Genomic DNA, 10,124 nt, shown 5'->3' on the forward strand with positions numbered 1-10,124 from the left:
CGTCAACCGTCACGGGAGACTGTGACGTGCGGTCGACCGTCACGTCACAGTCTCCCCTTTGAGAAGATCAAAGAATAGCTCCGTGTCATTCCGCGCATGCTCAGATCATGCGTATTGAAATGAACGGGATATTTATTTATTCATTTTAAATACCTTGCTATATAACAAAGCGCGCACTCAAAGGACGAGGAGAGTTCAAAATAGGGCTGTTCGATATAACGACACATATGGATGACGATATGAAAAAGTCTATCGCTTCATATTACGGCAATATTTTTTTTATGGTTTTTATGGCTGTATCCCAATTCAGGGTCTGCAGCCTTAAAGTACGCAGCCTCAATGGTCCTCAAGGGCCGTGTACTCAAAGACCGCTAAGGCCGGAAGTGCGAGGCTTGTGAAATGGGACGGTCTAGCCTCCGTCGCGCTGCCCAGGTTGCCTAGCAACCATGATAGCTGGAAACGTGTGGTTGACAGAAATTAAGGAGAACATATTTTGTTCGTTTGTTTGTTTCTACATGAGCTTTGTGTGATTTAATAAGCATCTGAGGCTGAGACCACAGGACTGTAAAACATGATTGTTGCATGCTTGCATATTTCTGAAAACATCTTAGTGGTGTGGCAGCCATGGGTTGAGCCAGCCCTGCAAACCCTGTGGATGGACGATGCAGTGGACAGTGGGAGGAAGCATCCTAAAGCTCTCTTTGCAGACCAGCCTGTGTGATTCTCCACTCGCCGACCAGAAAAGACAAACGGCGGGTCTCAGTTGCAGCACCTCATCCATTCTGTATGCATGAATCTGCACGCATGTATCACCTTCATTCAAAAAAAAGGAGCCAGCTATTTTATTACTGTTGACCTTGTAACATTTATCACTTTAAACATAGCACAAGTCAAAAAGCATACCTGATAGGCAATCATAAGATAAAGCTTGTAAGCACTTACCTGTGGAAGTGCTTCAGTATTTATTGCATTTGGCAGTAACTGTGGTTCTAGCTGAAGCATTTACAGTATTTTTGAAGGAGGCGAATTCATCGTCTTATCTGACAAAAATCAACGCCTTTTCCTGTTATTTGTGACCATTTTGTAAACAAATATGCTTCTTAGAGTTGACATTATTAAAAATCCTGAATTGGTGTAAAAGTTAAAAAAAAAAAAACACTTTCCCCTCTTTTTCTCTGGTAAAACCTTTTGGTGGGCTGCAAATACTTCCTCTGTGTAGACAGTAGTCGTGTTGTTATTCGCTAACTTAACGGGAAAGCTTAAAATGAGTTGAGGCTTAAAGCTAAAGCTGAAGTGAAGAGACACTGAAGGACTGAAGAGGTCACTACATGCTGAAACAAATCCAGTTTGAAGCAGGTGGCTTTTCTAAGCCCGACTCTGGAATTTTGTTTGCTGTTGTGATGAGAGCAGAGCAGCACGTTTGAATGACTGCGTGTTTAATTCACAGAAACGCCAACGCAGCCATGGGTGTCCTGCTGTCCAAATCCATGGATGACAATTTAAAAAAGCAACAAGAATTCATGCTAACGAATGCACGGCTGCAGGTGAGTGAAAGTGCACCCACTCGCACATCACCTCTGACCTCTGCTGTGACATCTTTCACTAGTGAAAGATGGTGAAAGTGAAAAAGCAAAAAAAAAAAGCAGATTTTTAATTATTTTTTAACACATAAAATTGCCCCAAACCTTCCCACCAAAAGGTTTTACCTTCATACTTTGAAATTGTACTAGTTGCAGATGCTGAAATGATGTCGGACTAAGTTTAAATTGTGCACTTGTTTATTTGCATTATTTTTGTATCAGCTCCATGAGTACAGGAGACATCCACAGCAACTGTAGGTCTGCAAACATTTTTAATCTCTATGACTACAACCAAATCCATTTAGACCCACTACTTTCCCACTACTCTCTGGAGGAGGTAATTAACTACACTGCTCATTGTCTGAGTAGTGTGATCACTGTGCGTTACTACATCATGCAGGTAGCTGTTCAGGAGACACTTGTGCAGCAAGCCTGGCTCAGACACAGGTTCCTGAAAGCTCCCCGTCTGCACCTGTGCCTTCAACTGTTTCGGCTTGTCCTGCTTGTGCCGCCTCCTCTCCTTCTTCTTGGTAGACATCAAGTGTTGCCACACAGATATTATGTGGAGGATGCAGCAGGCCCCCACAACTTTGGGAGGAAACAGAGGCCGACCCTCAAGGGCTCACAAGAAGATGGAGTGCCAGCGTGTTTTGAGGATGCACAAAGTAGGATCTTTAATATTTCTGGCCTTTGCTGAGCTCTGGCTCTGCTAGTTTCACTGTTTCTCTGTTGGGGAATCCTCTCACACTCAAACTGTGAAATATGCTCCACTCCAGTCCACTGAATGGCTGTGGAAAATATGAAAGAGGACATAACTTTACACATTAACTTCTAACAATTTAAGCCCAAAGAGTCATCCTGAGAAATGTCATTTAATATGCAGCATTTCATTATCACGTTAAAAAACAAACAAACCCCACATACTGCTTAAGTTGCTGCTCTTTGAGATTAAAAGATCTCATTACATTAACAGAAACACTGACATCCCTGCTCTACAGCTTTGCATTCAGGGGGTGTCCTTGTCACAAAGATCAATTCAGACACTGAAATCTTTTCAATTTTCTTTTTTTATTAATTTAAAATTTTTTCCAGATGTCAAACACAAAGTATAGATATCAGCACCTTGGAATCTACTGTGATGGCTTAAATTTGGAGGTCCAACAGCTTTGTATTGAAGCTCCCTCACACCTACAATTAAAATTTTAGTGTTGAAAATAATACATTTTATCTGTCAATACAAATGTCTGAGAATCTTTACCAATAATGCACCATTACATTTTGATCACTTCAGCTGTTGGTTATCGGCAACTGCAAAAGTTACCAGCCTGGCAGAGGGCATTTCATCAAAACAAAGCTTCTTAGAAAGTAACACGTCTATGACCTGGATAGAAAAGAACCACAGACTGAATACAAAGGATGGATTGTAGCCACTGAAATGAGAAAGAAAGGGCAAGCCTTTGCTGTTCCAGGACAGCAGGAGCTGAATGTAAAGGAGAAAAAGTGGAGGGTTTGGATGCTACGTCCATCTTTTGCATACAGTCTATCATCTAAACAGAGAGGCAAGTGACCTGCAACAGTCATCAGTGTTTCAGGAGCTTTTTAAAGGCGACGTATTACACATAAGAGCCAGATAAAATGAGCTGTTATGAAGAGTGTTTAAGAGAATTTCTGCTCTGCACTGGTCTAATTGCAGCTTTGACCAAAGTCAACAATCATTGTCTTACCACTTTGTTCAATCATCATCATTACATTCATGAACCAGGCTTATAGCAGCTGGTATTCTTGTTCATCTAAATACAACAAAACCCCCCAGAGAGATAACATAAACTCTCTATCAATTTCCCTTCAAGTCCATCATACATAATCAAAGCAAACCCTGGAAAATAACAACCTAAAGAAAACACTGATGATATAACTGCAATTGTGCAATATTTAGAGACAAGTTATCTGCTGTGGTCACACAATGCTCTTATAACACTGTAATAAAACTTAACTCATGGATCAACATGTGGCATACACCAATCAGGCATAACATTATGACCACTAGCAAAGTGAGTAACACTGATTCAGACTATTCAACACGGAGGCCACACCTGGCATCTTGGTGCCAGATATCATGTGATGGGTCAGGGCCGCTTTGGCAGCAAAAGGGCGACCAACACAGTGTTAGTTAGGTAGTCATAATGTAATGCCCGATTGGTGTATCTGAAAGACTGAAATGAGACAGAATAAGGAGCCTTTCGTTCAATAAAGGTCAACCTGACAGAGAGAAATAGCAGAGCCTTAAAATTTTCCATGATAGAGGACGTTTGTTCTATAAATTATTACATTATTTCTCCAAGAAGGAGCTGAGGCCGCTTTTACCTTAATGCTACATAAAGTATAGTTGTGTATCGTTTAGGGAGTGGGTATGTTTTGGACAGCTAAACCTGAGGTTTCTTTGTGAGCCACTTCCCCGTCTTTGTGGTTTGTTGAAAACGAAATGTACAGTGGCTGCAGCTCCTCTCTGGAACCACGCTGTTAGACAATAACTAATTACATTATTTCTCCAAGAAGGCGCTGAGGCTGCTTTTAGCACGGCGGGCCTTCTCTATGCTCTCAAAGGTTGGAGTCCCTTGAGGTAACTGTAGACGGTCATTTTCAGTCTCCATGATATTCTCAGCTTCCCCTAAAGACATCATGAAAAACACATTTAATGGGTATAATTAGTGACTGCAATCTTTTTTAAAAATGTCATTAATGAATAACTAAACACAATATTTGTTAAACATTTAGATGCATTATTTGGTAAACAGTAAGGTCCATTTGGACAGAGACTTTTTCTTTTTTAGCATTTTGGTTCTGTTCATTACCACAATTAATTTTAAATATAACAACTTTAAATATAATTAACTCAGATCCAGTTGAACTGCCGACTGTCAGCCTTAATTCAGTGGGTTGAACAAAAAGATTGCACAAAAATGTGAGAACTAAAATGCAATCCCATCATTTCAGGACATCAAAAGTAACTGGACAAATAAAATAAAATGTATTCATTTGAATCGTGCTAATGCAAGCGCCACACCTCAAATCAACTCCAGGGCTTCTATCTGCTTAATTGATAATGACATAACAAAGGAAGTGCCCACACCTGCCCATGAAATAGCCTTTCAGTCAAATGTCCAATTACTTTTTGTCCCTTTAAAAAGCGGGGGGCACACGTTAAGGGGCCGGAACTCCAAAACCTTCATCCGATTTGAATGTGGATTTTCTCATATGAAAGCTGGGCGTCTACACATTATATAGATGCCCATCATAGCGGAAAGTGGAAATTGTTTTGGTAAACAGACACTATTCACGTATTTAAATATATATATGGACCTAACTGTATATTAGAGCCTGTGTTTTCTGGATATAGTGAGTCTGTGTTCTGCTGTTCAAAGTAAAATAATCCTCTAAAACCAAAGCAAAGAATCACTATATAATGCTTGATAAGGATTTATTTACCCGTCTGTGCACCCTCTTTTTAAATGTTAAACAGGTTTCCTTAAGATGATGATGCCTGTAAGTGTGTAGCTTTACCTCTCATACGATTAATAAGCGTTCCATAGGCGCTGTCCATCTGGTAGGCAAATATGAAACTGAGAGGTATGATGGGAGCCAGCATGCCTGGGTTCTTTCTTTTAATAGCTCTAAAGAAAAATGATGATAAACAGAAGACAATATTTAACTGCAAAGATAAAAGCACAACACAGAGATGAGTCTGTGTGTGTTTGTGTCAGATCTTTGTGAGGTGTTAGAATCTCACCCTGCAGTTAGTCCCACTGTGGCCACCGCAAAGAAACTGCCAAAGTATTTCAGAAACTCTCTGGACCAGGCGATCTGCATCGCCATCTGCCGCTCTCTCATCTGGTTCTGCATCAGAATCTGGCGCTCCATCTGGGCACATGCACGCGCGCACACAGACACACAAAAATAAATTAAGAAGAAATGATGAAATAAAATTTTCCCTGCTTGGTAAGATTTCATTTTCAGTTATAATCAATTTCAGTCAATTACTGTTGATCAGAGCTGTAATAATCATCTGATTCATCAGTTAATTGTTTTATGAGAGTACAGACAGTTTAAAGAGATCTCCATAAGCACCAAAGGCTTAGTACTTTTTAAAAAAAAGCCCCTAAAAACTTGTAGGAAGTGTACATTACGTGAACAGAGATGTGATTAGTTGGGAGCACAGACTGAACTTCTATGTATGCTTGAGAAGTTTCTTTGGCATTTTTTTTAAGTCATGAAACTAAACCCTGGAATCCACTGCTGTAAACATGCCAACTACAAACACTACGCTCTAGGGAAGGAGGAAGTGACAAACTTTTCATCTCCACAATCTGGGTGTTTCGTACTCCTGACATCGACTCTTGGCTGTACACTCTTTAGGTTCAATGGAAATTACAGGAATGACTTCTGTAATTGACAGTGTTTGTTCTTTTAAAGCCAGCATCCGCTGAAACAAACTAGTGAGTAGTCTGAGCACACTTAAGGGTGTCCCCCTTTAACGGCCCATGTTGTGAATGAGTGAAGAATGCAATTATGAAAAGAAAGCATTTCCCGCTCCTCCACACCATGTGTATGAGCTGCAGGAACGGGAAATGGGGTGACACGTTCGCTGAAAGGTCAGCTTTCATGACGGCTTCATCTGGGTCACAAAAAAGGAAGTAAATGGAAGATAGAGGATGTTAAATTTGAATAAACTATCCTGAAACTCACTCCAGCATCTAAGTACATAGATGCTGCAGGGTCTCCATCTTATAAAAATGAAGCAGTTCAATATGCCCATATACACAAATACGTAACATAAGTAAAGATCACTGCACATCTTTGCTCAGCCACCAGTTTCACATTATTAGTTAGTTTGTCTCCAAAGCGCTCAACCTGAAATGGCCCTCTGATGTACTCATTCCTAATCATGTCCTTCATGGTCACTCCAAACAAAAAAATCTTAACATCTTCAACTCTGTCACCTCCAGTTTTCCAAACCACACATCATAGCATCTTAAAAACCTTTCCTTTCAGTCTGTAACTATCTATCACAAATTACCGCTGACACTCGTCTCCACCCACTGTTACTTTGGATGGTTGGATGCTATTTAAACTCATCCACTTTCACTGCCTCTGCTCCTTCAATATTCTGCCCATCTCCCTCTCATTTTTGTGCTGATGCCAAATGACTCATGAGTGTTTATAATAATGAACACTTATAACAACAATAATAATGATAATGTGTCATCTACATTAAAGACTTCAGGGTCTTTGTATAACATTCTTTACCATTTTCTGTTTCTACAGGCTGTTTGTATGGGATAGCTACGAACCCATAAGTGATAAATTAGCCCTATTAGTGTAGATGTGCAATTCAAAACTAGACAAACATATCTGCTGGTGGGAATATCAAAAGGAAAAGATTTGGTTTTGGCAAGCTCAGACAAGCAGCAGACTGTGACTCTGGGACAGGACTGGAAAAAGCAGAAATGAACCAACGCAGTCTGAGGGTGACATTTGTGAAGGGTGCAAGTATGAACACAAGGCGGGACACTAACTTGAAAACAGATGCACACAAATCATCATGATCTACACATTGGAAGAAGGAAAAGAAACAGATGTAACATGTGAGAAAGAAAAGCAGAGCAAATACATGCGGGAAATATGTGCAGCAGGTATTCCTGATGAATACAAAATATTTCATGTTAGGGTTTTTTTTTTGTGGATTAAGGTTGTTTTTTTTTTTTACATGTTTGCAAACTTTGACTTTTGGGCACTCTGTATGCTCTCATGCTTTTAAAAATGATTTGTCCAAAATTGGATATGGAGTAATGTTCCTAAATGTACTAGTAAATCCACAAAGAAAGGACTCAAGGAGAAGACCTGAGGCGCCTAACCAATGCTAAGATTTCAATTCTATTGAAATATTGCCAGGGGATTGAAAATAGGCATTTAAAAAAGCATCTTACAGTTACAGTAATTTGGAAAGATTTCAGAAAGCTTTGACCCTCTTTGACTCCATCTTTCCAAAGAAAGTTCCTCCTGCTTAAGACAGCAATATGAACATCTGAGCCCAGTGGTGTATTTCCACAGAAGAATTTCTTTTTATGACTAAAAATTGAGGAAGAGTGTCCAAATGTGTTTAACTTTTTTTTTTGGCAGCAATAAACATGACAGTTTACTTATTTTAATTTAAGACATGTTTAATTTTAATTAAGTTTAAAACTTTTTTATTTAATGTAAAATTATATATTTTTTTAAATTTACTTTCAAATTCTTCAGTTGCTGAATGGGCTGCATAGTTTTCATAAATTGCATAGTTCAGAATAGCTATAATTGTACCAGATGGTTGCATTCAGTTAAGTTGGACTAGACTGTAATACAAACCATTCAATTTGTCAACAATAAAACTGACTGAAATGAGAGAAAGACTGAGTGTGAGACTTTGATATTAGATAAAATGAATATTGATAAAGTTTATCTTTATGTACAGAATATGAATATCGCAAAATATTTTTAAAAAAAATCACAATAATATCGTATCGTGCTTTAAATATTGTGATAATATCGTATCGCGAGTTGTATGGTGATTCCCACCTCTACCCCCTACTATAAATCCATTTTGATGGCACCAATTCCTCATTCCTAGGAAGTCCATTCTCAAAATATGTGTACCGTACATATGAGCAGCCACAGGAGATTTTTGAAACTGTGTATCAGGCACCGAACTAGACCACATGTTAGAATATGTATCCCCGCCTTCCAGAACTGCTTTACAGACTTGGATCCACATCTTACTAACACACTATAAGAGCTAGAAAAATGAGAAGAGTGAGGTTAAAGCTGAGTGTATGCTCACCCCAGTCCAGAAGCCATAGCATGATCTTCACCAGGGTAACAAACTTTTTTTCTACCTGTGCAAGTTTCCTCCTTAAGTAGAATCACAGTGGTACCTGCTGTGAAATCACTTTGGGCTGGTTTTTGACTTTGGTGTGTAGTAATACTTAAACACTAAAAGAAAGATGGTATGCGTGTCGTCATTAGGACAGGGGTTTGTGTCAGTGTGTGGGACAAAGGAAGTAACGCACAGTGATCACACTACTCAGACAATGAGCAGTGTAGTTAATTACCTCCTCCAGAGAGTAGTGGGAAAGTAGTGGGTCTAAATGGATTTGGTTGTAGTCATAGAGATTAAAAATGTTTGCAGACCTACAGTTGCTGTGGATGTCTCCTGTACTCATGGAGCTGATACAAAAATAATGCAAATAAACAAGTGCACAATTTAAACTTAGTCCGACATCATTTCAGCATCTGCAACTAGTACAATTTCAAAGTATGAAGGTAAAACCTTTTGGTGGGAAGGTTTGGGGCAATTTTATGTGTTAAAAAATAATTAAAAATCTGCTTTTTTTTTTTTTTTGCTTTTTCACTTTCACCATCTTTCACTAGTGAAAGATGTCACAGCAGAGGTCAGAGGTGATGTGCGAGTGGGTGCACTTTCACTCACCTGCAGCCGTGCATTCGTTAGCATGAATTCTTGTTGCTTTTTTAAATTGTCATCCATGGATTTGGACAGCAGGACACCCATGGCTGCGTTGGCGTTTCTGTGAATTAAACACGCAGTCATTCAAACGTGCTGCTCTGCTCTCATCACAACAGCAAACAAAATTCCAGAGTCGGGCTTAGAAAAGCCACCTGCTTCAAACTGGATTTGTTTCAGCATGTAGTGACCTCTTCAGTCCTTCAGTGTCTCTTCACTTCAGCTTTAGCTTTAAGCCTCAACTCATTTTAAGCTTTCCCGTTAAGTTAGCGAATAACAACACGACTACTGTCTACACAGAGGAAGTATTTGCAGCCCACCAAAAGGTTTTACCAGAGAAAAAGAGGGGAAAGTGTTTTTTTTTTTTACTTTTACACCAATTCAGGATTTTTAATAATGTCAACTCTAAGAAGCATATTTGTTTACAAAATGGTCACAAATAACAGGAAAAGGCGTTGATTTTTGTCAGATAAGACGATGAATTCACCTCCTTCAAAAATACTGTAAATGCTTCAGCTAGAACCACAGTTACTGCCAAATGCAATAAATACTGAAGCACTTCCACAGGTAAGTGCTTACGAGCTTTATCTTATGATTGCCTATCAGGTATGCTTTTTGACTTGTGCTATGTTTAAAGTGATAAATGTTACAAGGTCAACAGTAATAAAATAGCTGGCTCCTTTTTTTTGAATGAAGGTGATACATGCGTGCAGCTTCATGCATACAGAATGGATGAGGTGCTGCAACTGAGACCCGCCGTTTGTCTTTTCTGGTCGGCGAGTGGAGAATCACACAGGCTGGTCTGCAAAGAGAGCTTTAGGATGCTTCCTCCCACTGTCCACTGCATCATCCATCCACAGGGTTTGCAGGGCTGGCTCAACCCATGGCTGCCACACCACTAAGATGTTTTCAGAAATATGCAAGCATGCAACAATCATGTTTTACAGTCCTGTGGTCTCAGCCTCAGATGCTTATTAAATCACACAAAG

The 10,124-nt window shown here is 39.5% G+C and overlaps 1 protein-coding gene across 1 annotated transcript; it reads right to left on the reverse strand.

The window, feature by feature from the left end:
* Positions 1–3,418: 3,418 nt before the first annotated feature.
* On the reverse strand, positions 3,419–9,408 carry LOC146665954 (plasminogen receptor (KT)-like). The gene is made up of 5 exons (XM_085413762.1): positions 9,291–9,408; positions 9,103–9,199; positions 5,368–5,498; positions 5,142–5,251; positions 3,419–4,248 (listed from the first exon to the last, which is right to left on the reverse strand). Exons 2-5 carry the CDS (start codon positions 9,181–9,183, stop codon positions 4,121–4,123), a joined length of 450 nt encoding a protein of 149 aa, XP_085269888.1. The 5' UTR covers positions 9,184–9,199; positions 9,291–9,408; the 3' UTR covers positions 3,419–4,120.
* Positions 9,409–10,124: the final 716 nt, after the last annotated feature.

The sequence above is a fragment of the Rhamphochromis longiceps genome, linkage group LG7, assembly GCF_057381845.1.
Source record: "Rhamphochromis longiceps isolate RC_006_pf linkage group LG7, R_longiceps_female_GT1.1, whole genome shotgun sequence".
Taxonomy (NCBI): Eukaryota; Metazoa; Chordata; class Actinopteri; order Cichliformes; family Cichlidae; genus Rhamphochromis; species Rhamphochromis longiceps.

Excerpts from the sequence above, each read along its gene's own strand:
- LOC146665954 (XM_085413762.1), bottom strand. The coding sequence starts at position 9,183 with ATGGGTGTCCTGCTGTCCAAATCCATGGATGACAATTTAAAAAAGCAA. Across the intron at positions 5,499-9,102 it reads TAACGAATGCACGGCTGCAG|ATGGAGCGCCAGATTCTGAT; the intron begins GTGAGTGAAAGT and ends GCATGTGCCCAG. Across the intron at positions 5,252-5,367 it reads ACAGTGGGACTAACTGCAGG|AGCTATTAAAAGAAAGAACC; the intron begins GTGAGATTCTAA and ends ATTTTTCTTTAG.